This window comes from Pseudonaja textilis, chromosome 9 (genome assembly GCF_049901715.1).
Source record: "Pseudonaja textilis isolate UNSWEBS1 chromosome 9, rPseTex1.2, whole genome shotgun sequence".
In the NCBI taxonomy this organism is placed as follows: Eukaryota; Metazoa; Chordata; class Lepidosauria; order Squamata; family Elapidae; genus Pseudonaja; species Pseudonaja textilis.
In genome coordinates this window covers 1520001-1546567 of record NC_141998.1, presented here as the reverse complement: position 1 = coordinate 1546567, position 26567 = coordinate 1520001, and the positions used below count along the sequence as shown (strand labels likewise).

Genomic DNA, 26567 nt, shown 5'->3' with positions numbered 1-26567 from the left:
TTATTGCTGTTCTCCGAGTGAGGCGGTAACTTCCCAATTATCAGTTACTTTAGTATAATCACTTCAGTTGCTCTCTCTCTCTCTCTCTCTCTCTGTGCTAATGCACAGCCTGCGTGACTTGGTATAATGGTTTATGAGCGCACGTTCACCATTTTTCTCCTTTTACGATTCAGGAGGGTGAGCGTTGCCGGAGAGAAAAAGCGTACCTTACTGAGATAAATCCTTTCCTTTTTTTAAAAAAAAAATGATATTTTTTTTTTTAAAAAAATAATAGCAAATGGTTCATCCTGGCCTATCGCAGTCCATTTATTCTGCAGGAAAAACAATTTGGGCCCACCCAATTTCCCTGGCTTTGTTTCTTGCAAAACAATTCCATTTCTACTGATTTACCGTTTGCTAGTAAGGATTTAAGAGTGCATTTTTTTTTCTTCAGTTGAGATCACTTTGATACCCCCGCTCCTTCCTGGTTGGTGGCTGTTCTGACCAAGACTTCCTGAGACTGTAATTAAGCACACGCTTAGTCCAAACAAGCCTTGTTTTATTTCAACGCTGGGAATTATGTGCATTCCCAGCCCGTAATGAGTCCCAAACAGTCCCTCGAGATAAGCACCCACCTTTCCTTTGAAATGCTGCCAACAGCGAAAGCGCCAAATTAACGGTAAAAAAAAACCAACCGAAGTACAAAATCCACGCAGAGCTTCAAGGTTTAATCTGAACAGAGCGAATGACTTTGCTTCCTGCAAAGGTTTCTCTACCTTTGCCTGTCCTTTATATCTTAGGCAATCACCTCCCAGTCTTACTCTCAAGTCGCCCCTTTTGTCTTGCCTTCTAGCAGCTCTGCGCACACGCGCACTGGGAACAGGCTCCCCTGGGTCCTCTTCCTCGCTGCTGCCAGACTCCAGAGGCAGCACCTCACTCCCAGATAGTCCTGGTCCCATCTCTGCATAGGACACAGGACCCTCGTCCGAGTTCTCCCCCCACCCCCAGACTTAGATGAGACCTTCTGGTCTCTTCCAACTCTATCATTCACGGCTGGCTGAGGAACTCTGGGAGGTGAAGTCCACAAGTCTTAAAGTGGCCCGGCTTGGAGACCCCTGGCCTGGAGCATCATGTTAAAAGTCACCAGTTAAAGTGACAACAACCCTGAAAAATGTTAACTCTGCCCACTCTCAACCTTCCTAGCAGGTGTATCGTGTTCGGCCATCATGGCAGTCCACATCCTCTCTGCACTCCTGCTACACGTGCACCAAGAGGTAAGAATGGGAAGTAAAAGGGTCATGGTGAGATTCCCACTTCCTCCCAGGAACCTGGTTAGGGTTAGGGACCTTGGAGATGAAAGGAAATGGCTTGCTCTGTGGGACCTCAGGTGAGTTGCTCTACCTCTTGAGTGTCCTCATCTGTACCTCCTCCCAAGGCTGAATACACTCAGCTGTCCTTCTAGGACTGTGGACTCTGTGCTTCCTTTCTTACCTCTGGCATCCTTGAGCCATCCTTCAAAGTGTGATGCCCCAGACTGGACCAGTCCTTGAAGGAAATCTTCAGCTGACCTATTTCTCACCTGACTTTGTGATCCCAGGAGTGGTTTAAAAACGACTTGGCTAAATTCCTTTGGTAGCTGCGACAAGGACAACAACATCTGCTCAGAACTTAGTTGCTTCACATTAAGGATTCTAGGGCAATCCATGGGGAACTGTCGGTTCTGTGAGCGTGGCTTGGTGGGAGTGCCGTGGCTTGTTGGGCGTGGCAGGGGAAGGATATACTGCAAAATCCCCATTCCCTCCCCGCCCCACTAACCTGCTTTCCAGCTCCGTTCTCCTGGGTAGGGCAACCAAAGGAAACCCAGCCAATCAGCTGGGACTCGATGGGAGTTAGAGAAGAGATGGGGTTGGCGGGGCCAGTCAGAGGTCCTATTTGCCGGTTCTCCAAACTACTCAACATTTCTGCTACCGGTTCTCTAGAACCGGTCCGAACCGGCTGAATACCCCACCTCTGGTCCCAAACCCATCAGATGATTGCAAGTTAAGCGGAGAAATGGCTAGACCTCTGTAACGGGTTTGTTTTCCTGCCTTTACTCTCTTTCTTGCGTACACCAGGGAGTTTTTCTTTCTCGACTGATGCAAGACTTCGTCTGGATCACCGACGAAATCCTGATGCGTAACTATGATGTGGGTTTTTCTGGCCGGGTACGTGACGTGCTGTGGCACGGCCTCTCCCTGCTGCGGGATTGCGTGACCCTCTACAGCCTCTCATTGGGAGACATCTTGGTGGTGCCCAAGAAGACCGAGGCGGCCCTCAGGGAGCTGGGCCACCACAGCACGGCCGTCTTGCCGGTCTTCATCCAGGAAGCTATCGGAGGTAAGTCCCCGGTTCTCATAGCCTACTCAGGTCTCTGGCTCACGGTCGATTGAGGTAACTGTGATCAAAAGGCCCTGAAAATCAAGCTAAGTGACCTGGAATTCAGGAGAAACTAACCAGTGGAACTGCTTGCCAGCAGAAGTTGTGAATGCTTCATCACTGGAGATGAAATTTCACGAAGAGACTGGACAGCCATTGGTCCAGAATGATTTAGGGTCTCCTGTTTAAGTAGGAGACTGGACTAGAAGACCTCCAAAGTCCCTTCCAGCTCTATTCTGATTGGTTGGTTGGTTGGTGGGTGGGTGGGTTTATCTGCAGCTGCCTTGCGAACAAGGAAAGGAAAGGAATCACACCCTCTGGCTCAGGTGTGTTTGTGTGTCCGATGCTCAGAGAGTCAACAAAGACCTTTTCTTTCATTCCTCCTAAACTTTGATGGCACCTCTGTGGTGTGTTACTAATTACATGAACATGGTGGTGTAAAGAGGGGCTCACTCAGGGTTTACTCACCCACCTTCAATCTTTTTGGCAGCTTGTTCCATCAATGCTCTTCTGATGGAGGTGCTGCCGTATTTGGGAAGCCCTGAGCAGCTTGGGAATTTCGTCCTGGCCCACGAAGAACTCCATAACAAGTCTGTCCTGCTAGTTCAGCTGTTGCCCAAAGATTTCCTTCTACGCCAGGTAGGAGATATTGGTCTTATTTGGCAGACGTTCTTCTGGGGGTGTGATGACCCAAAGGGGCGAGGCACAAAGGCAACAGAGTCAGATAAGCAATAAGAGTCCCTTTATTATCTCCAACTTTGCCCCCAATGTCCAGGTTACCTTCAGGCTGGAGAAAAACTCTCCCAGGAACAGCCTTCAACTGTAGAAAATGCCATCCAAAACAGGGTAAACACAAACTGTAACTTAAAATCCAAACAAGCCAAACTGACAGGGCAGGAGAAGGAATGTCAGACTTGAAAGCACAGCAAAACTCACACAGTTGGGAAGACGCCAGGAACACAGATAAGCTTCAAGGATACCAGATAAAGTCCTGTTTGCTCCCAACAACTTGCTGTGCGCAGCTTCCCTTTTTATACACTTGTGTTCCCAGTGGCAGCCAATGAAGGGAATCAGGGCCCTTTCCTCCCCCATAAGCCATGCAACCCACGTTGCTCCCTTCTCCATTCTTCCCTGCGTGCCCTAGGATGAAGAGGGGATGGGCCTGGGTCTTCCTCTGAATTCCCTCTCCCTTGTTCTACCCCTTCCCTGCTCTGCCCAGCCGGATTTTGCCCTTCCCCAGTTCCCCCACAGCCAATGGAGCCACACCCCCACTCCCAGCCTCCCTCTCGGAATCAGATTATGACGGGGATTTGCTGTGTTGTGTCGTGTTCTTTCCTTTCTGGGTTGAAACGTTTTGCTGCTTATCTGAAGAAGCGTTTTTATTTTCATTTTCATTTTTTGAATAAGCAGTGAAACATTTCAAATAAAAAGGGGGAAAGAAGTCCAGGTGCCATCACGCAATCTAGATGGCGAGAATGTTCATCGACTTCCTGGGGATTTGCATCAAAACCATCATTCCCTCCCCACCCAAATCTCATTTTAGCGTGTTTTACGATATTCTGGTTACTCCGTGGTTTATGTTGTCCTGCAAATGCAGCTCATCGAGCTAAGGATTCAATGAACTTTCTGCTTTTCAAAGATAAAAACTGCAAATCAAAGGAAGGGATAATGTGTGTTATCTTGGCAAGAGATTCTCTGATATCTTGCAACAGCTTGCAAGCATTCAAAAGTCGCGGGATGCTCCGTCACTGGAGGTTTTTAAGAAGAGACTGGACAGCCCCTTGTCTGGAATGGTATAGGATCTCCTGATTGAGCAAGGGGGGGCAGACTAGAAGACCTCCAAGGCCCCTTCCAACTCTGTTACGCTGCAATTTCTGTAATGATCTTATAGTAATGAATCCATCGGTTGATAAATATAAAACCTTGGGGATGTGCAGTGATTGTATGAAAACCAACCTTGAGTCACTTTTTAAAGTACCATTGTAACTTTGATCCCTGAATAAATGGTTATAAGTTGAGGACTTAATTTGAGAGCTAAATTCATTTTGCAGCGGCTGATGGATACTCCCAATGCAGATTTTTTTAAAAAAAGACCAAATGCCTGTCACTGCGTATTGGTTCCTTTTCGTCCCTCCCAACATACACCGAAGGGCTCTGATTGCTATTCATAGTAATATGCTTCCATCTGCAGTTTTAAAAAAGAAAATACAGTCCAAATTCGACGGCTTTACGACTTGTGGATTTCAGTCCCTCAAATTCTGGCTGCTCTTTTTTTCTTCTAAGGAATTCTGGGAGCCGGAAGTCCACAAGTTGTAAAGTTGCCCAGGTTGGAAAAAACCCCTTGAGTAGAGTAAGAGGGGCTCGTGGAGCTGGGAGAGTGTAGCAGTTACTCTTGTTTTACAGCTCTGTGAATCGTTGTTTTTAGGAATTTGGGGAAGCGTTATTGTGTTTGCATCCTTCCTGAAGGACTCTGGAAACAGTTTCGCCTTTTTAAAGTAGGAAGAGATTTAGATTTGCCACTGCTCAGTAGGAGGAGGCAGGTTTTGTGAGTTAGAACAAAGGGGTGTCCGTGACTTGCGACCTCTCGGAGGAAGATGCCTGCTTTGAGTCATTGGGCTACGCCTCCGAGGAGGCTTGGATTATCAGCTATGGCTCTTAAGCTGCCTGTGACTAACAAATGCACATCTTCACTTGCAAGAAGGTTATTTCATTACTTACAGTGCATTTTCAGGTGACAGTCATTACAACATCTCTAGAGATTCTCAAGTCCTCCAGAACATGGTTGTCCCAAAGGTGGTAGGTTTTTTTTCAGGAGTCAACTGGACTTGTTTTTTTCTTTTGAAGATGTTTCGCTTCTCATCCAAGAAGCTTCTTCAGCTCTGACTGGATAGTGGAGAAATGGAAGGATTTATATTCCTTGCAGACAGCTGGTCACTTGCATCCTTCTGGAGGGTCGTTGAGGCCACTTGGAGTTGTATCTCTGTCCTCAGGGTCACCTGAGTGGTGCAAATGGTTCCTGAGGTCTGGAATATTTTTTTCCCTCTGGAAAGCCATTCCTATTCTCACCCCATGCCAAGGGTGTTCATCCCAAATTGTTCAGCTAAAAATCTGTAGATTCTCCTATAAACCTCCAAGGACAACAGTAGATTCTATGAAGTTGATCGGGCCTCTCCGACATAGATTTTATTTCCTCTTACACCCACACTTCTGTATTTGGGGGCCACCTTGGGGCATCTTGCCGACCCCTCTTAATTAGAGATTGTAGCCTTTTTTTTGTTGTTGTGAACACGAAGGGATGGCAAGCATTGTAAATAAATCAGTCGAGGATCGCAGAGGTGGGAGATGCCCAGGATTTTTGAATCATCCATTCTCTTGCAAGGGAGGCACATTGGCCAGCTCAGGTTGTCACTCATGCCTTTTCATGCTTCCTCCCAGCCTTGCGAGTCTGTGCACTACTATTGTCAGCATGCTGTGGACAAGCTGGTGGAGTCTGGACTGCTGGTGGCCGAGGAGGTAAGGAAATCTCTTCTATCAGCTGTTGTGTGCCGGCGGTTAGTGCAGCTGACAGCAGAGTCAGACAGTGAGGAGGTTGGGGAGGAAGGTGGGCTGGTCCTGGAGGCTGGGGAAGGCTCGGACGAGGGCTCTGTCTCAGAAGCAGAAATGGGGCCAGGGCAATCCGGCAGTCGTCAGCTGCCTTTGGAGTCGGGCAGCAGTGAGGTGGGGGAGCAGCTGGAGCCTGTTCCCAGCCTGCGCATGTGCAGAGCTGCCAGAAGAAGGAAACGGTTACGAACTCAGGATCGACGTGGGAGTAAGGCCACCGGGGAACAGTGAATGGCCCCTCTCCTAGGGATGAAAAGAGGACCAAAAGGGGAGGGGGCTTTTGCAGGAAACAATGGTTCGTTGCAGCCGTGTGAAAATCTGTCTGTGCATCTCAGGGAATCTGTGCTGAGCCCTTCCTTGTCAGCACTGCGTTTGGAAATATTTACTTGGCAGCTCTCCAGGCTAGATAAGGTCTGTGCTCCTAATCACACCCTTGAAAGACTGTTTGCCAGGCCTTGGGCTGAAGGTGAATGCAAGAGAAAAGCGGCTTTTCTTATTGGGTTGTTTGGGGCTCACAGTTGGACCCATGACTTTACTCAAGGGCTCCCCTCCCTTCCCGTTGCCTGGAGCTGATGGGCACCTCTCCCTCCTTTCTCCCCTGCAGGTGCCCAGCGATTGCTTCATGTGTGACACCACCCAGAAGGGCTTCACCGAGAAGTTTCTATGGAAGGCAGCGGAAGATTTTGTCGACATTGATGGCCAGGACGAGGCTGAGAAGCAATGCTTTAAAGTATGGATCCTCCCTGCTCAGTGGTTGGGGGGAGGGGAGGAGTCGGTCCTTTTTCTCTGTGCTCACTTACCGATCTCACTTGGAGGTCCTTGCTAGATCTTGGTGTCGGTAGGATATGGAGCAAGACATGGACCCAAGCGGCCTTGATAAGAGTCTCGTAGACTTGCTGGCAGGCTGTACGGGCAGCCTGAAAAAATATTAGGAGATGATACCTTTGCAGGACAGCATAGGTATGAAGGGAATCCATGCTGATGGCGATGGAAAGAATTTAAGGGAAGTGGGTATGCAAAGAGGAAGCAGGAGGAAGTGTGGTGTCAGGCCTGTCCCAGTCTGGCCCCTTAGGAAAGAAAGACCCTCGACTCCCATTTGGTTGCAGGGATAAGTTTACTAAAAGATGCTGGCTGCGGTAGGGCCAGGCTGGAAGTGACTTTCCCATGCAAAGAAGATACAAAAAGGTCCCACCCTGTTCTGACCCAAACCCTTTTCCAATAAAACAAACACGAACCAAAGGGAACAGAAACCTTTTAATGATTCTTACAAATCCCCGGTTAAAAGGCTGCTGCAAACTAATTAACTTTGATGAGCACACGCCTCACCGAAACTGCGCGAGGCTGTCAAGAATAACAGCTAAGGTTACCTAGAGATATTTTACAACACAGGAGTCTTCAAATACCAACTGAAGATACTGTAATGTCCATGAGGCTGAGTTTCAAAACGTCTTTGCTTCCTGCAAAAAACGTCCGATTCACAGCTGGCTTTTATCTTCTTGAAGGAGGGATTATTCCCTTGCAGCCTGACTCCCGAGGCGCCTGTGCTGCTGCAGCTGCTGTTTCCTGCGAGCAGCCCTGCGCGTGTGCGCACTGGGCACAGGCTCCTTGGGAACCTCCTCCTCGCTGCTGCCAGCCCCCACAATCTCCGAAGGCAGCAGCCCACTCCCTGATGGTCCTGGCCCCTCATCTGAGTCCTCGCTCTCCTCAGCCGTCCCCACCTGCTGCCGGTTAACCACAACGGGATAGCAGGAGGAAGCGTGGTGTCAGGCCTGTCCCGGTCTGGCCCCTTAGGAAAGAAAGACCCTCGACTCCCCATTTGGTTGCAGGGATAGGTTTTACTAAAAGATGCTGGCTGCGGTAGGGCCAGGCTGGAAGTGACTTTCCCATGCAAAGAAGACACAAAAAGGTGCCACCCTGATCCCAGGTCTTCCCTTTTCCAGCCTGTCTTCAGCCAATGGAGCGTTGCCGAGGTGTTTTTCGAGAGCGTTCGAGTCGGACCACATACTTTCTCGGGGTGGACGTCCTCACTCTTGGATGTGCAGGCCAAGGACGAGGGGAAAGGATGCGGTTGTGACATTTCCTTGCAAGCCTCTTCTCCAAGTCGTGGGAAGAAAGGAGAAAGCCACACACACACACACACACCGTGGTCCTGAAGCTTCTTCTTCTTCTTCTTCTCAGCCCCATTGTGAAAAAGAACATCAAATTATCGTATCAATTCCCCTTCCTTTTGTTCCTTGGCACACGCATGACGTGTCCCGAGCTGGCAACCTGTCTCTTTAAATGCCAGCTGTGTGGGCTGCTGCTTCGAATCCTCCTCCCCTCTTTTCAAGAAGGAGCCAAGCTCTCTGTAATTAAGGGGCTGGGGCTGAACCAGGGGGGGGCTGGCAAGCTTCCTTCCTGGGGCATCTGCCTTTCCTGGCCCACCCAGCAGCTTCCGAGTTAGAGACAGTGCCACCTCCTGGGTACCAAAAGGCAGAGAGGGATCTCGTGAAGGAGGCGGCACAGAATTTCTACGGCTCCTTGTTGCCTTCTTCTTGAAACCTAGAATAGAATATCAAAGTTGGAAGGGACTTTGGAGGTCTTCTAGTCCAACCCCCTGCCCAGTCAGAAAACCCTCTACCAAATCAGACAAATGCTTATCTAACATCTTTTTAAAAACTTCCAGTGTTGGAGCATTTACAGCTTCCAGAGGCAAGTTGTTCCACTGGTTAATTGTTCTCACTGTCAGGAAATTTCTCCTTAGTTCTAAGTTGCTTCTCTCCTGGATTAGTTTCCACCCGTTGCTTCCTGCCTTCGGGTGCTTTGGAGAATAATATTAATATTAATATATGCACAAGATCTATGTACCCAGTCGACACACTGTATAAATGAAAGATGGTTTTGTTTTGTTCTTATATAAAAATAAATACTTTAAAAAAAGACTTGTGGACTTCAACTTGCTGGCTGAGGAATTCTGGGAGTTGAAAGTCCACAAGTCTTAAAGTTGCCAAGGTCAGAGACCCCCTGGTTTAGGTGACCCTTCTGAAGGTCTCTTCCAACTCTATCATTCATGGCTGGCTGAAGAACTCTGGGAATTGAAGTCCACAAGTCTTAAAGTGGCCAAGGTTGGAGACCCCTGGAATAGAGGTCAGTTTTCGCCCTTCTTCAGCTGGGATAATCCCAAGTAAAAGTCACCTGTGAGATGGTCAACTATTTCCCCATTTGGGATAATAAATTATTATCAATAATTATTTAATTAATATTAAATATTTATATTAAAGTGCAATATTAATGCAATATCAGGGGGTTTCAATTCAATTACATAGAATGTGCAGGATGTGCGTTTTTGTTTATTTTCATAGTCATAAGGTACTCTGAAGATGGTATTTAGTTTTGTTACAGTTAGGTACAATGCCAATAAACTAAACTAAAAAATAAAATAAACTAAAAAATAAAATAAACTAAAAAATAAACTAAACTAAAAACTACACTAAACTAAAAACTAAACTAAACTAAAAAATAAACTAAAAACTAAATTAAACTAAAAAATAAACTAAACTAAATAAAGATGAAGCTGTAAGTTCTTTTCCTTCTATGATTCAGGTCCATAGTTCAATCCTTTTTTTCCTCACTCCTTTAGGTCAGTCAATCGGAAAGTTGCTCCAACCTTTTGTCTTCCTCTGTGGCCTCCTGGGCCCTCTGCTGAAGACTTGGAGAGAGCCATCGTCTTCCTTCAAGAACAGGATTTCCCTCAGCCAGGTGGGCCTCACACCTTGGGTTCCTCGGATTGGGACGAGGGCAGCCATAATTTTCCCCAGAAAAGAGGTTGGGACTGGTGGGGGCTGAGGGCAGCATTTGGGGAAAGGTTTCGAAGTTTGGGTCTGGAGTTGACTTCTGAAGCGTTGGGTCGCTCTCTGCATACCTGAAGGACAGGTAGCTGTTGCCAGAGCAACAGCTGTGGAAGGCCTTTGTGATAAGGGGACATCAGAGCCTTCCATAGGCCCAAGGTCTTGTTTGCCTCTGATCCACAGCCAGTTTTTTTGGGGAGGAATGGGCAGGTAAGTAAAAAAGTTCCAGATTGGATGAGAGCCCAGCAAAGTCTCCTTAGAATGACAGGTCTAATTCGCAAGATTCATTTTTCTCGCCATATACGTGTATGCATCCAAACTAGATGTTGTTTCTCTGCGTCATATAATATAGCCGTAGCCCTTTGACTTATATACCACTTCACAGTGCTTTTACAGCCCTCTCTAGGTAGTTTACAGAGTTGACCTCTTGCCCACCAACAGTCTGGGCCCTCATTTTACTGACCTCAAACAGGATGGAAAGTCAAGTCGACTTTGGGCTGGTCAGGTTCGAACTGCTGGCAGTGGGCAGAGTTAGCCTGCAATACTGCATTCTAACCACTGTGGCACCAGGAAGGAGAAGGAGAAAGGGAATAAGAAGAAGGGAGGAGGGAGGGAGGGAGGGAGGGAAGGAAGGAAGGAAGGAAGGAAGGAAGGAAGGAAGGAAGGAAGGGCAATATCACTTGGACTTACATACAACTTCACAGTGCTTTTACAGCCGCCTCTAAGCGGTTTACAGTCAGCCTCTTCTCCCACCCCCCCAACAATCTGGGTCCTCATTTTACTGACCTTGGAAGGACGGAAGGCTGAGTCAACCTTGAGCCTGGTGAGACTTGCAGGCAGCTGGCAGTCTGCAGAAGTAACCTGCAGTACTGCACTCTAACCACTGCGCCACCGCAGCGAATATATGTGGATATATTCTTTCTTTCTTTCTTTCTCTTTCTTTCCTTCCTTCCTTTGTTCTTTCTTTCTCTCTCCCTCTATTCATTCATCCGCCCGTCCGTCCATCCATTCTGTCCTGGTTATGTAGTGTATATTGGAAGTGGTGACCCTTTTAGAGTTGAATGCCACGAAATTTCCACTTTAAGGTATGCCGATTGGTATATGTTCAGAGTGACAAATAAAACTTTTATCTTTCTGTTCTATTCTATTTTGGGGTCTTTTCTTTCAAAAAAAAAGGGGGGGGGTCTTCTGACATCTCTTCCTCCGTTGTTTGAAACCTCGGAGAATTAGGTATGAATTATGAATTCCTCCTGCAGTATTATTTTTTTCTCCTTTTCCCTGCAGAATCTCAGTTCATGGAGAAGCTGGAGCGGGAATTGGTGAGGTTGGCACGAGAGGACGGTTCTTTTGGTGAGTCTGGACGCCCAGATCATCCAGGAGCAAAACACAGCACACAGAGACTTAAGACATTTAACATGCAACAGTTACACACAGTTATGTACAGAAATATACGTGGTAGGCAAAAGTAAGCAAACTTTCTTCTTCTTCTTAACTCTTCTTAACAGAAGGCGAACTCTGCAATGAATATCGGACACAAGGAGAGAAAATGTGCCCTCTAATGGCTGCTTTTATATACACGCCTCTTAAAGGGATAGAACCCATTTCCCCTAGTCTTAAAGGGAAATACCCACGCTATGCTGAATCGTTCTCAGTTGCATCAGCCAGTCTTATGCAAATGGCAGCTATTACTGCTGCTGGTCAGCTCTTAAATCTTAAAACCTCAACAGTCGTAAGATAGAAAGGGGAGTAACTTCTGACCGGAGTATACTAGCTTGGTTAAAAATAGGATCAGGGATCAGACAGGAACTTAAGCACGAGAATAGAAATATCTCTTGATAGTTGTGATTCCCTTTGGGTGGACAGTCTCCCAGTCTGGACCGAGTTCAGTATAAGATCTTCCATTCTGAGAATTAAAGATGCATCCAAACTATTCCCTACCCTTTCTTTTGCTTCCTTCTCAGAATGTGCCAACGGGAGCTTGGCGGCCACGTCTGTTCGCATCTGCAAAGAATTAGGGGTAAGAGCTTGAGATTCTCCAGGCGGCAAAGCGAAAAACCTTGACAGCGAAGCTTCAGAAGTCCTGCATGGAGCTTTTCAGAAATTCAATGGGGGGTTTTTTTCCCTCTTAAAAAAACAGCACTGGGAGGACAGAGTGATTAGGTTTCAGGATGAGGCATGTGTTTAAAGGGGGTGGCTTTTTAATTCCCTCCATCCACTGATATCTCATCACCAAGGACATGAGGTGGACTCAGCCTTCCGTCCTTCCGAGGCGGGTCAAATGAGGACCCAGATTGTTGGGGGCAAGAAGCTAACTCTGTAAACTGCCTAGAGGGGGCTGGAAAGCACTGTGAAGCGGCATATAAGTCCAAGTGCTATTGCTATTCCTTCCTTCCTTCCTTCCTTCCTTCCTTCCTTCCTTCCTTCCTTCCTTCCTTCCTTCCTTCCTTCCTTCCTTCCTTCTCTCCCTCCCTTCCTTCCTCCCTCCCTCCCTTCCTTCCTTCCTTCCTTCCTTCCTTCCTTCCTTCCTTCCTTCTTGCCATAGTGGTGCAGTGGTTAGAATGCAGTATTGCAGGCTGACTCTGCCCACTGCCAGGAGTTCAGTCCTGACCAGTTCAAGGTTGACTCAGCCTTCCGTCCTTCCGAGGTGGGTCAAATGAGGACCTGGATTGTTGGGAGCAATTTGCTGACTCTGTAAACCGCTTAGAGAGGACTATAAAGCCACTGGGAAGCAGGATATAAGTGCTATTGCTTGGGAGGGGAAGGAGGGAGGGAGGAAAGGAAGGAGGGAGGGAGGAAGACAAGAAGAAGGAAGGAAGGAAGCCATGTTGGTGCAGTGGTTAGAGTGCTGTATTGCAAGCTAATTCTGCCCAGGTCAGCCAGTTCAATCCTGACCGGCTGAAGAGGGGGCTGGAAAGGTATATAAGTGTTAGTGCTATTGCTATCCCTTCCTTCTCTCCCTACCTGGATTAATTAATTGGATTAATGAATGGATTAATTGGTGGACCCACACATATACAAAGCTTCCCTAATCAGCATTAATGGATTAGTTAATGCCAATTAGGCAAGCCTTGTATATGTATCAGTCCACCAGCCATCTGCTCTCTGGGGAAAAAACAGATTCTCACCTGATTTCTCTTTCAGGTGTTCAAGGAAGTGACGGAAGACAAAGGGCCTCTCCTTCATCTGTCTGACACTTTCACTGCCCAAGAAAACCAAAAAAAGCTGGAGAAATTCATTCACCAGTTTATCTACTAGATCCTTTTGGCAGGATCTTCCTTGGACAGGCAGGCGGCTTCAGAAACCTGCCAGAGAGAGGCAGGTTCTTCCTCACCTGTCTGTTTGGGCCGTCGTTCTTGTTTTGTTGGTTCTACTTTTGAAATGTTGTTTTCCGGGAAGGGGGAATTTTGAGCAAGGCAACAAGGGCCAGTTAGGTGAATAAAATCAATTTAATCCTGGAGCGTGATGAGTAAATAGTGCGGTTTGTAGCGTATTTGTATTAAAAGACCATTTACCAAAAAAATTCCATTTATGAAACAAGGAACAGTCAGCAGGAAGGAAAGCGTTTTTTTTCTTCCTTCTTTTGAAACGCTGCAAGGCATGGAGTCAAGGTTTTCGTAAAGAGTTTCCGTGCACTGCGGGTTTTTTTTTCGCAGCAAGCCAGCCCGGGAAATGACGTTTCCAAGGACAGAAACTGGCAGCTGAAATACTTCCATTTGTGATGGAAAAAATCTGCTTTGGAACATTACGCGGTGCAGGTAATCCTCAACTTAATCGAGCCCCCAAATTCATGTTGCGAAGTGAGACATGTGTTAAGTTTTGCCCCGTTTTACGACTTTCCTTGCCATCTTCTTGAAGTGAATCGCTGCCCTCGTTGGCAACCTTTTTGTTAAATGAATCTGGCTTCCTCCCCAGTGACTTTGCTTCTCAGAAGGGGACACTGCCACTGCCACAAATATGACCGTCATAAATGCAAGTCGGTGGTCAAGCATCCAATGTAAATCACATCTGAATTTTGATCACACGATCACGGGGGTGGCTGCGAGGGTAGTGGTTCAGTGTGAAAAACATACGTCACTTTTCAGTGTCGTCGTAACTTCAAATGGTCCATTAAACAAAATGTTGTAAGTCAACGACTGTTCTGACCCAGGCTTCGTAAACCATGATTATTCACAAACTTGTTTTAAAAGCAAAACCTATTTTATTGCAACGCTGGGAGTTGTTTTCATTCCCAGCCGGAATTAATCTCAAATAGTTCCCCAAGATAAGCACACACCTTTCAGTTCTGTGGATTGCTGCCAAAACCAGAAGTATCCAATTAACTAGAAAAGAAACCAACCGAAGTACACAGAGCTTCAAGGAGGACTCTGAACCTTTCAATCGAACGACTTTGCTTCCTGCAAAGAGTTTGTCATTGAGGTCTGACTTTTATCCCTTAGGGGAGGGGCAATCACCTCCCAGCCTTACTCCCGAGTCGCCCCTTTTGTTTCAGCTGCTCTCGCCTTCTAGCAGCTCTGTGCACACGCGCACTGGGAACAGGCTCCCCTCGTTCCTCTTCCTTGCTGCTGCCAGACTTATGATCTACAAACACATTGCAATATTTACTGTGAGAAATTAACGCATCTGGATAAATGGTTGGAAAGTTGGAATATGATTATATATACTCTGCTTTGGAGTGTAACCCAAAATAGGTACCGACAGATTCAGGGGACGCAGACAGAGGTATGTTGTCTAGCAAAGACATCTGGATTAGAGGTGGTAACCTGCCTGGCGCAGCATCGGCCTGGTGGCCCTGATAGGTTGCCTAAACGGGGATAGAATCAAGATCATGTGAAGTGTGTTAATACTACATTATAAGGCCTTAGTAAAGCCACACTTGGACCATTTTCATCCAGTTTTGGTTGCCACGTTGTAAAAAAGATCCCGAGACTCTAGAAAGAGGGCAGAGAAGAGCAACGAAGAGGATTAGGGGACTGGAGGCTAAAACGTATTAAGAACGGTTGCTGGAATTGGGTTTGTAATGAAAAAGGAGAATTAGGAGTGAACATGACAGCAGCCTTCCAATATTTGAGGGGCTGCCCCAAAGAAAAGGGAGTCAAGCTATTCTCCCAAAGCACCAGAAGCCAAGATAAGAGACCATGGATGGAAACTATTCAAGGAGAAATTCCCCGATAGTTAGAACAATCAACCACTTGCCTCCAGAAGCTGTGAATGCTCCCAACACTGGAAGTTTTTAAAAAGATGTTGGATAGCCATTTGTCTGAAGTGGTGTAGGGTTTCCTGCCTAGGCAGGGGGTTGGACTAGAAGTCCCTTCCAACTCTCGTTATTCTATTCTAAATATGCCCCACCCGAGTGGCATTGACCATTAGGGCCTGCTGTACACAGACCTGGTAAAAACTAAGGCTAGTAACCTTGCTGGTTTCTCCTCTGTACAGTATTCACTAAAAAAGAGGCAATGAATATTCATTAAAGTGTACAAAACATATCTGTTGGGGAAAAAAAAAAAGAGTTTAATTTAGTTTCTAGGTTGATCCAACAGCACAAAACAGACAATTATTTCTATTTAAAGGTATCTCGGGATGCTTTTGTGAATATGTTTTCGCTTCTTTTTACGCAGCTTACAGAAGTCATACTGACGGTGCATTAAAAAATAATAATAATAATAATAACGTAGCAGTGTGTATTAAGCAATCACTCAGTTTCTTTGTTAAAACCTGAGCACTAAAATCTTCTCAGGAGCCCTGGCATCAAAATTACACAGAGCAACTATCACTTTGAAGGTTGATCCTCTGCTTTCTCAAAGGGCAGGCCTGGAGCCTCAGGGAAGATTACTCGTTAATTGCTATTTTAGACATAAAAGAGAAGTTTTTGACAGTGGGACCTTCTCTGGGAGAGCAAAAGGGGGCTTGACGGGGTGCAATTTAAGTTTTAGGGCGAGAAACAGATCGCCTTGTGCTTTGGGTGATTGGATTAGAATAAGAGGGGCACCTTGGAGGTCTTCTAGTCCAACCCCCTGCTTTGGCAGGAAACCCTACTCCACTTCAGACAGATGGTGGTCCAATCTCTTCTTAAAATCTTCCCGCGTTGGAGCATTCACAACTTCTGAAGGCGGGCTGTTCTATTGATTAATTGTCAGGAAATCTCTCCTTAGTTCGAGGTTGCTTCTCTGCTGGATTAGTTTCCACGCATTGCTTTATAGAATAGAAGGGAACAGAACAGAATAGAACAGGGAAAGAATATAATAGAATAATAATAGAATAGAATAGAGAAAATAGAATAGAGAAAATAGAATAGAATAGAGGAAGAATAGAATAGAGAAAAAATAGAATAGAAGTTACCATCTCCCGATTTCTAGCCTGACGCTTTCAGCACTAACCCAAACAGGCTCTTTTAAAACAATCCAGGTGCCAATCTCAAAGTTGGTCAAAAATGGCTTTATTCTGAATCAATCCTCCGGGGAACCTGGAAGTAATAAAGGAGATACATCTGCCAACCTCAGTCCGTCTTACACACGTGTGCCACAGCAACGTCTTGCTCTGGTGTAAACGTGAACGGGTCTCACTAAAGGGCATCATCACTCGCCCATTTTGTCTTTTTTTTTTTCAACTGAGGCGCCCAGAAATTATGGGTAGCGCTCGCATGATAGTTTTGACTTCTGCTCCCGTTAATTCCAGCAGGTTCCAGCAACTCAAAAGCACGGGAAGAAACTTCCTTATTTACGCTCCTGGGTTAGAATCAAGGAAGGCACTTTACAACTCCAGCCAATGGTTTTGTCCAGGGCCCACAGCAGGAAAACTTTCACACCACTCGGTTGCAGATGGTTCCCAGCTCATCAATTTCACACTGCACTTCGTCTCCTCTCTGTGGAGGACAACAGGATTACGATAGCCCTGTGGTGGCAAACCTGTGGCATACGTATTTATCTCCTCTGCGCATGGGCACGCCTCCCAGCTGATTTTCAGCCCGTTTGAGGCCATTTTTGCCCTCCCAGAGGGAAGCCTCTGCAGCCTCGGGAGGCTGAGAAACAGGCCTTCCGGAAATACCAGAAGTGCTGAAACGGGCCTGTTTTTCGGCCTCCCGAGGCTGCAGAGGCTTCCCTTAAGCCTCCGGGAGTGCAAAACCGGCCTCAAATCGGCCTCAAATCAGCCGAGAGGTATGTGCAGGGCAGGTAAGGGGATGGGGTGTACACACTGGGGTGGGGCACATTGCATTGTGGGAGCCGGCACGCACACACTTTTGGCACACCACAACCAAAAGGTTCGCCATTCCTGCAATAGCCCTTGGCCCAAGCGAGTTGCAACAACGGGGAGCAGGCTGCCAGGAAGAAGCAGACTTCCAACTCGACCTGCCACAAACTTCTCTCTCTTTCTCCCCAAATGAGCTTGAACTTCAGAACCCAACATTCGAACCACACCCAGTGCACAAACTTTTTGAACACAAACTTTTTGAACACAAAGTTTAAGGGCGTGCTAAAGTTTGTCGTGAAAACCAACAGCCTTTGGGGCCACATTTCCTGCCCACCCAAAAGTAATTGGAAAACCAAAGATATTTCAGTTGAATTCCTCAGCAAAAGGGTCTTCAAACTTGTCCAGTTTAAGACTTGTGGACTTCAACTCCCAGAATCCCTGAGCTAACCTGACTGGAGGAGGAATTCTGGGAGTTGGAAGTCCACAAGTCTTAAACCGGCCAAGTTTGAAGAGCCCTGCCTTAGCAAGTTTTCCAAAATGGTTTTTTATTTTTTTTCCACAGCTTGAGAGTCCTGCAGTTGGGTTGACCTATAAAATCCCTGCAGGACTTGAACTGTAGAGCTTGGAATGACAACAGATGCGTGTCATTTTGTGCTTGAAAAAGAGCAATGGGTTATACTGGCGTTACAGGGGGAAAAAAATACAGGAAGGCCAGGAATGATTGTATGCAAAATGTTCCCCAAATGGGCAGAAGAGCCTGAATTAATTCATTAATCTATATCTTCGTCTTATCTTCTTCTTCTATCTTTTGCTTTTTACCAAACTTGGTACACAGATGACTTACCCTCTGGAAACAAATACTGTGGGGGTAAGACACCCCTAACGCCCCTTGGTGTGTATGTGTGTGTGTGTGTGTTTTAAAATGGCTTCTGCCATGGTAACAACTTCACAGGGCTCCCTCTTGTGGAGGAATAGAAGAATTGCGCGACAGACAGTACAACAGCGTGAGTCTCGACTACAGGATGTTTCCTGTCTAACAACAGGATTGGGATAAATAAATACCCGGGTAACGCCGGGTTATGGTCTAGTTCATTAATATAATGAATGAAGAATAGAGGTCACCTTCAGGAAAGTGGGTGGCTTCCGGAAAACTCCGACCCCTGGTGGGGTCCCAGTCAGGAAGACATCTCCGGGATACAACGTGACGAACCTGCAAAGAACATCAAACACAGTAAAGAAAGGCTCTTAATCGGAAGTCTGGGCAGTCCTCGACGTACGACTGCAACTGAGCCCCAAATTCCCATCCCTGAGCAAGACCGTGGTCGATTGGCATTTGAGCCCATTTTATGACCTTTCTTGCCACCGTTGTTAAGTGAATCTGGCTTCCTCATGGACTCCGCTGGTCAGAAGGTCGCCAAAGGGGATCGCGTGACCGCCAGGGACGTTGTCACTGTCATAAATACGAATCCATTGGCAAGTGCCTGGCTTTTGATCATGCGCTCATAGCCATCAGTCACCTTTTTCAATGCTGGCTGTTATAACTTTGAACCAGGGATGGGGTGCAAATATTTTTACTACCGCTTCTGTGGGCGTGGCTAGGTGGGCGTGACCATGTGACTGGGTGGGCGTGGCTTTTTTTTTTTTGCAGCACCTTCCTGCACTCTGTTTTTTGCCTCTTGGGTCTCAGGGAAGCCTCCTGGGAGCCCATTTTTGCTCCCCAGAGGCTTCCCTGAGGCCCAGAAGGCAAAAAACTGAGCACAGGAGGGGGGCCGTGCAGCGCGCGCACACACACACACACACCGTGCGCCCTTTTTTGCCTCCTGGGAAGCCTCCTGGGTGAAGTAGTAAGACAGCAAGGAGGATCCCAGCAGAGCTGATCGTCGGAACAGCTGATTGTCAGAATAGCTGATCGATGGAACAGCTGGTCGACGGAACAGCTGATCGGCAGAACAGCTGATCGGCAGAACAGCTGATCGATGGAACAGCTCATTGTCGAAACAAATGATTGACGGAACAGCTGATCCATGGAACAGCTGATCTATGGAACAGCTGATCGTCAGAACAGTTCATTGTTGAAACAAATGACTGTCGGAACAGCTGATCGACAGAACAGCTGATTGTCGGGAGGGAGGAAAAACAAAAGCTACCAGCTTGGTTCGGCCGAACTGATAGCTATTTTTTTTACTATTGGTTCAGCCGAAGGTTAGCATTTTTTACTACCAGTCCGTCTAAACCAGGCCGAACCAGTAGAATACTACCACTACTTTGAACGGTCACTAAATTAATGATTGTTAAGGCAAGGAGTACCTGTAGTAGAATTTGCTAGGACCCCCTCCTGAAGGTCCAAAACTGCCCCCTTGACCTGGGCTAAGGCAAGATTTGTCCCAGGCTGTCTTTGGCCCCGCAGGGGTCATTTTCTTACACCGTGAAGAATAGAGGCGGGGGAGGACAGCACTCACTGGGACACCCAGGCGACCAGAGCCTCCGTTTTGAAGATCATCTGGTTGGTGCTGCTGTTCTGGACGAGTTCGCCGTTCACCCGGCAGCGGATGCCCAAATTGTGAGGATCTGGGAGGGAAGGAGAGAGAGAGAGAGAGAGAGAGAGAGAGAGAGAGAGAGCATAGCTCCCTGAGATTAAAAGGAAGCTGTTTGCTTGCTTTTTAGAGCAGGGGGTCCCCAATCATGGCGGCTTTTAAGAGTTGTGGACTTCAACTCCCAGAATGGTCAAGGCATTCTGATTTTTCTTCTTCTAGTAGACCAGGGGTCTTCAACCTGGACAGTTTTAAGCTTTGTGGACTCCCAGAGTTCCTCCTCCAGTCATGTCGATCTATCTATCTATTCTCTCTCTCTGTCTCTACCTCTCTTTATCCTATCTATATATCTATCTATTTTCTCTTTCTCTCTTTCCCTATCTATCTATCTATCATCTACCTACCTACCTACCTATCTATCCATCCATCTCTTCTACCTTTCTTTATCCATCTATTCCAGGGGTCCTCAAACTTAACAGCTTTAAGACTTTTGGACTTCCAACTCCCAGAATTCCTCCTCCAGTCATGTTAGCTCAGGAATTCTGGGAGTTGAAGTCCACAAGTCTTAAACTTCTCAAGTTTGAGGACCCTTGATCTATTCAATATCTATTCTCTCTCTCTTTCTCTCTATCTTACCTCTGTTTAACCTATCTATATATCTATTCTATTCTATTCTATTCTATTCTATTCTATTCTATTCTATTCTATTCTATTCTATTCTATATCTATCTTCTATCTATATCTTTTTATTTATTTCTTTCTATTCTACCTCTCTTTATCTATCTATTCCAAGGGTCTTCAACTTCAACAGCTTTAAGGCTTGTGGACTTGAGCTCCCAGAATTCCTCTCCAGTCATGTCAGCTCGGGAATTCTGGGAGTTGAAGTCCACAAGCCTTAAACTTGCCCGGTGTGAAGACCCTTGCCGTAGAGATTCTGTTGCCTGCCCAGGTCTCAATCCAGACTGGCCCAGATCCCAACGACCCCTCTGCGAGTGCAGCCCCACCACATATCTCCTGCTCCGGTCAGCCGAGGGGACTGGCAGCTTCCGAACCTGAGACGGAGTCCTTGGTCACGAGAGCTGGGCCCAGCGGGCAAAAGGTGTCGAAGGTTTTCCCTAGCAGCCATTGCTTCCCATTCCTCTTCATCTGCCAGTCTCGGGCACTGACGTCATGCGCCACCATGAATCCAGCCACATAGGCCATCGCCTCGGATTCCTAAAAGGGCAACAGAATAACCGAATTGGAAGGGGCCTAGGAGGTTTTCAGAGCCACGGTGGCGCGGTGGTCAGAGTGCGGTACTGCAGGCTGCTTCTGCTGACTGCCAGCAATTTGGCAGATCGAATCCCACCAGGCTCAAAGTTGACTCAGCCTTCCGTCCTTCTGAGGTGGGTCAAATGAGGAGCCAGATTGTTGGGGACTTTGGAAACCTGCTTAGAGAGGGCTGGAAAGCACTGTAAAGCGGTATATAAGTCTACGTGCTATTGCTATTCCTTCTTTCCTTCCTTCCTTCCTTCCTTCCTTCCTTCTTTCCTTCCTTCTTTCCTTCCTTCCTGTTAAAATGTAGCATTGCAGGCTAACTGCCAACTGCCAGGAATTCAATCCTGACCAGCTCAAGGTTGACTCAGCCTTCCGTCCTTCCGAGATCAGTAAATTCCGTCCTTCCGAGATCTTGTTGGGGGCAAGAGGCTGGCTCTGTAAACCGCTTAGAGAGGGCTGTAAAGCACTGTGAAGCGGTATATAAGTCTAAGTGCTATGGCTATTCTTTCTTTCCTTCCTTCTTTCCTGTTAAAATCCAGTATGGCGGACCAACTCTGTCCACTGCCAGGAGTTCAATCCTGAGTGGCTCAAGGTTGACTTCCCCCTCCCAAGGGTCTGGAGGCCTCCCCAGGGCCTCTGAGAGAGTGAAAGCAGCCTCCCCCGGGCTCTGGAGACCCACTGGAAGCTGGAAACAGGCCCGTTTCTAGACTTCTGGGAGGCCCATTTTTGCCCCTCCCAGACTCTGCACTTACCTGCATCGAAAACGGGCTGCATGGAGACTCCTGGGCGGGGCAGGAAAGGGCGGGGCCAGCTGGTCAGTTGAAATACCGGTTCGGTGAGCCGGATGCAAATTTAATTTAACATCCGGTTCGCCCAAACTGATCCAAACCAGTAGAATCCCACCCCGATAGGTCACAACCGCTGCTCTCTTTGACACCCAACTCACAAGTAGTTTAAACGAAACGGAGTCAAACATCATCCAGGCTGTTACCTAAAGCCGGGTGTCCGCCGGTCTCCGCCAACTTTTAGAAGACTTGCGGACTTCAACTTCACCAGCTATGCTGGCTGAGGAATTCTGGGGATTTGAAGTCCGCAAGTCTTCAAGCTGCCAAGTTTGGAGATTTCAGTTTTAGACTGAGAGAAGGCTAGGGATCTTTGGAGGTCTTCTAAACCAACCCCTCTCCAAGGCAGGAGACCTTACCTGGATGCGTTTCCCCTTCTTCCCAATGACGAAGGCCAGCTCAACTTCCCAGTCAACTTCCTAGAAGAGGGGGCGAAAAAGGACCAATCTCTAATTTGCCACCCCAAGAGCCAAGGGACACCAGCCTGGTCAGAGGGGGGCCATCAACGAGCATTTCGGTCCAACGCTTGAGGCAGAAAACTTGTGACCAGGGGAAACGGTTGTGCAAGGTGAGCTAAAAGTAGAAGCAGCCCATAATACAAAGACGGAAGGGTGGAGGGAGGGATAATTTGGTGTTGAGGAGGGGGAAAGGGCGTTGGAGGTCGAAGTTATGTGAACTGTAAAAGTTGGGGTGCTTTCCTGCTTTCTGTGCAACTTCAGTCACTTATTTTTTCTACGCCAAGGTCAACCGTCTTGGCACACCAGATATGTGAGACGCCACCTAAAGATGTAACCTCCACGGCATTATACACACCTCAGATTGGATAGCCAGTTTGAACCACTGGGGGAGGGGACTTGGGATAACTTTCTGTCAACTCAATAGAATATTTCTATGGCCTTTTTAGAGCTGCCAACAGAAAGGGAAGGGGGAGCAGTGCGGCAGCTTGCAAACTGAAAGTGCATTCCATAAATGTTTTCAAAGATTGTAACTAGGTGACTGAAGTTTCTGCCTTGCAAAATTCTAACTGGAGAGCCTGACTGAGGATTCTTGGCTATGGAGGTGTCCCATTGGAGAATATGGATATTAGGATACACCCAGGGGGTGGGGGGTAAACCAGGGTCAAGGGTCACAATGAATGATGTGCCTCAGAGTCGGCTACACCCAGGCAGTGACGGCATGTTAACTCCCAATAAATCCTTTGGCTTGAGACTCAGCATTTAATTGGGATAACTGCGGGAGCCCTGACACTTTCAATATGTAATTTCCACACCTATTTGCCTCACATCTTCCTTTCCTTTCCTTGCTATCACTTCAAATCCAGTAGAAGTGCTTTTCTCTCTCTTTATGGAGTCTTAAGGTTTTCTTTCTTGGATTTCGAATGGAGCCACACCTGACAGGCCTGTTCAAATTTTTGATAAAAGGATGCAAAGGGCCAGCTGTCTGCAAGGCGTATCAATCCTTCCATTCCCCACCATCCAGTCAGAGCCGAAGAAGCTTCCTGGATGAGAAGCGAAACGTCTTCAAAGAAAAACCAGAAACTTCAGTTGTCTCCTGAAAAAAAAATCACTTTGGGGACAACCAGGACCTGGAGGACGGAGAACCTCCACGGACATGTATCGGGTAGCCCATTCTCCCCAGCCCACCTGCAAGTAGACTCACGTTGGTCTCCACCGGGTGGACAATGGCATCATAGGGTCCCACAATGGAACTGGAGAACTTGCTGAAGATAATGGGCTCCTTGGGGATCTTGACGTTCTGCTCCAGGCAGTGGTCCACATAATTCATGCCGACGCAGATGACCTTATCTGGGCCGGTGATGGGAGCCAAGAGGGACACTTCGGACCGGGCCAGAGAAGGGCAGCCAGATTGCTGTGCTCTGTGGAGGACGTTCAAAAGCATCAGGGCCTCCAAACTGGAACGGCTGGATAACCAACGGTTGGTACAAGACACTGTTCTTCTCAAAGTGGTAAAATGGGTTTAGAAGGTTGGTTCGTTGGCTGGTTGGTTTATCTATTTCAGGGGTCTCCAACCTTGGCCCCTTTAAGACTTGTGGACTTCAACTCCCAGAATTCCTCAGCCGCTCCAACCTTGGCCCCTTTAAGACTTGTGGACTTCAACTCCCAGAATTCTTCAGCCGCTCCAGCCTTGGCCCCTTTAAGACTTGTGGACTTCAACTCCCAGAATTCTGGGAGTTGAAGTCTACAAGGCTTAAAGTGGCCAAGTTTGGAGACCTATTTCTTTATTTAGAGAATGTATATGGCCGCCCATTCACTCTCAGTGACTCTGGGTGGCTTACAAAAATAAAAACCCAATGTGCAAACAATAGAAGCAATAATCCCACCCTGCCACCCCTGGTGACAGCTGTCAATCAAACCAGCCCACTTGATGTCACCATCCCACTCTGGGTTCCCAGGCAAAACCAGGCCTTTCAGGGACTTGTGGAAGAAGTGAGGACAGGTCAAATCTCTGTGGGGAGGAAATTCCCCAGGAAGAGAGTCACCATGGAGAAGGGCTTCTTCTAGGTCCCACCAGGTGCACTTTCTTAGGAGAGGAGACCCACACCTGCCTGTCCTCCCCCTGCTCTGGTGGGTTGGCCGGATGTAACCAGGAAAGGATGGTCCTTCAGACAACCTGGTCCTAAAGCCAGGTTCTTGGGTCTCGCCAAAGTGAAGGACCACCTGTATGGGCAAGACTCCTGAGGGTGTTGTAGCCTGTAGGCCACCAGCCCCTTCAGCAGCCGAATCAAGAGTAGGAGACGGTATGAGAGTCAGGGCCAACTTCAAGACAACCTGGGAGCTCCGAGCGGGGAGAGGGAATGGGAGTTGGCCAAGAGAGAGAGAGAGAGAGAGAAAGAGTCAGAAGCGGAGCCTGGGCTGTCCGTCAGCCCTCAGATGGAGCGTCGACAGCCCCAAGTTTGGAGGTGGCTGATGAGGAAGAGGAGGAACCGCTGGGTCCAGTGTTTGATGCACAGAAGGCAGAGGAGAGGAGAGCAGTGGAAATCTATAAGCCGGTCCTTGGGACAGAAGAGCCACCGCTGCTAGCGAAGCCCCACCCAAGCTCTGGGGATCAAAGGGAGGGGGCGGAGAGGAATAGATGTGGCAGACAATAGATGTGGGGCCTCCCCAGCCTCACCCTCCACCCCAGCCTCCTTAAAAGCCCCAGCAACCCAGACCTCCGGTTCTCCCGCTTCTCCCCTCTGGACCAGCCATTGGCTCCGCTCTCTTGCATACCTTCCGGCCACTGCAAGCGCTGCCTCTCCTGCCTCCAGGAAGGCTCGCATGGTCCTGGGCAAGGAGGGGTCGAAAGCGTTCAGGTCCACCACATCTCCGCCGTCTCGTTCCTCCAGCCCAATCCGGGGCTCAGGGCTTGACCCCTTGGCCTGGAACTGAACCAGCCTCATGGCTCCACGCAGCTGGGAAATTCCCCTGCGTTGCCCGGTGTTCTTCCAAGCCCAGCTCAGCCCGAAGCCCACCAGAAGAACCTTTGAGAGTGGACGCTGCATCCAAACCTAGGTTTGTATTTTTATTTGAAATAAATTTATTTTATATAAACAGTCCATCTTTCATTTAAAGCAGGGGTCCTCAAACTTGGCCACTCTAAGACTTGCGGACTTCAACTTCCATAATTCTGGAATTCTGGAAGTTGAAGTCCACCAGTCTTAAAGTTGGCAAGTTTGGAGACCTCTGATTTAAACGGTGTGTTGTCTGGCTACGAATATTTTGCGCCATAACCATTACAATTAGTACACATTCATTCCTATCATATCATTTACTCTATTCTTACTTCGTGCTACTACACAAGGTACATCGAATGATAATAACAATTCTTAGCATACTTGGAGACTTTTAGCTGTACAATTTGGGATGAACCCCCTGGGAACGGTGTGGGAGTAGGAATGGATTTCCAGAGGGAAAAATTGCGGACTACAGGAATCATTTGCGCCACTCAGGGGACCCTGAGGACACAGAGAAACCTTCAAGTGGCCTCAACGACCCTCCAAAAGGATGCAAATGACCAGCTGCAAAGAGGCAAAAACAAGTCCAGTTGCTTCCTTTGTGGGGGAAGCACCTTTGGAAGTAAGTAAGTGTGTGTGTGTGTTTGTGTTTGTATGTTTTTTTCCTGTTAAATCCCCAGTTTCCCGAATAGAGCCCCAGTCTGGCTCCGTTGCAGCAGCCCCGGGTCTGCCCCCTTTTCTGCAGCTGCAAGCTTCGGTTACAATTTGGGGGAGACGCTGCATGAACCCCAGCAAGGGAGGAGACCGGGACCCGTGCACCGTCGCTTCCCACGTACCTGCGGGGCGTCGGGCAGGTGGAGGAAGAGGCGGCCGCCAGCAACGCCGCATCAGCCTTAAAGAGCCAGGCGGACTACACTTCCCAAGCATCCCCGCGGCGCGTCCGGAGGAGAGAGCGTTCCCCATTGGAGACGTTCCAAGCGAGTGGGGTTCAGGAGATAGGAAAGTGTAGAGGGGGACCTGCCTGGTTTTGTGGGGTGTTTTTTGGGGGGGGGGAGTTCCCGGGAACCGCTTGCAATTAATCCAACATGGCAACCCCAAATCTGAGAGGGTGTAGAAAAGGGTTACACCCCACCCCTCCAAAAAAAAAAAGGTCCTTCTAGATCAGGAGTGCCCAAGTTGTGGACTTTCAACTCTCCAAGAATTCTGGGAATTGAAGTCCGCAGGTTTTAAAGTTTGCCCTGTACTTGCAATGCTGGGAGCCTCGAGACTCTTTGGCGCCCTCTGGTGACAGAGCTTAGTAAACACCTGACCCTCAGGATGCCCACCTACAATTGTCAGCAAATAAAGCAGGCGGGAAAAGATGCTCTGCCTCCTGTCCTTTCTCTCTCTCTATGCGGCTTATTATGTATCTCGTAGCGTTACTGCAGCTTCAAAGCTCTGTAACTGTGACTCAGGGACAACTCTACTATTTCTATCT

The 26567-nt window shown here is 47.8% G+C and overlaps 2 protein-coding genes across 3 annotated transcripts in view; one reads left to right on the top strand and one right to left on the bottom strand.

Moving 5' to 3' along the window:
* The window catches only part of GPAT2 (glycerol-3-phosphate acyltransferase 2, mitochondrial), a 107001-nt gene extending 93790 nt beyond the window's left edge, over positions 1-13211 (top strand). Inside the window, 10 exon segments of the mRNA XM_087938815.1 lie at positions 1183-1253; positions 2094-2355; positions 2885-3033; positions 5830-5907; positions 6599-6711; positions 6713-6724; positions 9614-9732; positions 11106-11171; positions 11783-11838; positions 12963-13211. Of these exon segments, the coding sequence (XP_087794941.1) occupies positions 1183-1253; positions 2094-2355; positions 2885-3033; positions 5830-5907; positions 6599-6711; positions 6713-6724; positions 9614-9732; positions 11106-11171; positions 11783-11838; positions 12963-13076 (1040 nt within the window). The 3' untranslated portion in view covers positions 13077-13211.
* A 3026-nt stretch (positions 13212-16237) lies between these two features.
* Positions 16238-25985, bottom strand: LOC113453145 (oxaloacetate tautomerase fahd2, mitochondrial-like). Of its 2 annotated transcripts, none has more exons than XM_087938809.1 (8): positions 25927-25985; positions 24867-25144; positions 23296-23512; positions 21996-22055; positions 20590-20752; positions 19466-19574; positions 18129-18216; positions 16238-16680 (listed from the first exon to the last, which is right to left on the bottom strand). In XM_087938809.1, the coding sequence occupies exons 2-8, from the start codon at positions 25136-25138 to the stop codon at positions 16618-16620; spliced, it is 972 nt and encodes a 323-aa protein (XP_087794935.1). In that variant the 5' UTR covers positions 25139-25144; positions 25927-25985; the 3' UTR covers positions 16238-16617. The 2 variants fall into 2 exon arrangements, with proteins under 2 accessions (XP_087794935.1, XP_087794936.1); XM_087938810.1 differs by having other exon boundaries at positions 24867-25148; positions 25951-25985.
* Positions 25986-26567: the final 582 nt, after the last annotated feature.

Excerpts from the sequence above, each read along its gene's own strand:
- LOC113453145 (XM_087938809.1), bottom strand. The coding sequence starts at position 25,138 with ATGCAGCGTCCACTCTCAAAGGTTCTTCTGGTGGGCTTCGGGCTGAGC. Across the intron at positions 18,217-19,465 it reads CTGGTCGCCTGGGTGTCCCA|GTTCGTCACGTTGTATCCCG; the intron begins GTGAGTGCTGTC and ends TGTTCTTTGCAG. Across the intron at positions 16,681-18,128 it reads AGCCACCCACTTTCCTGAAG|AGAGGAGACGAAGTGCAGTG; the intron begins GTGACCTCTATT and ends TGTCCTCCACAG.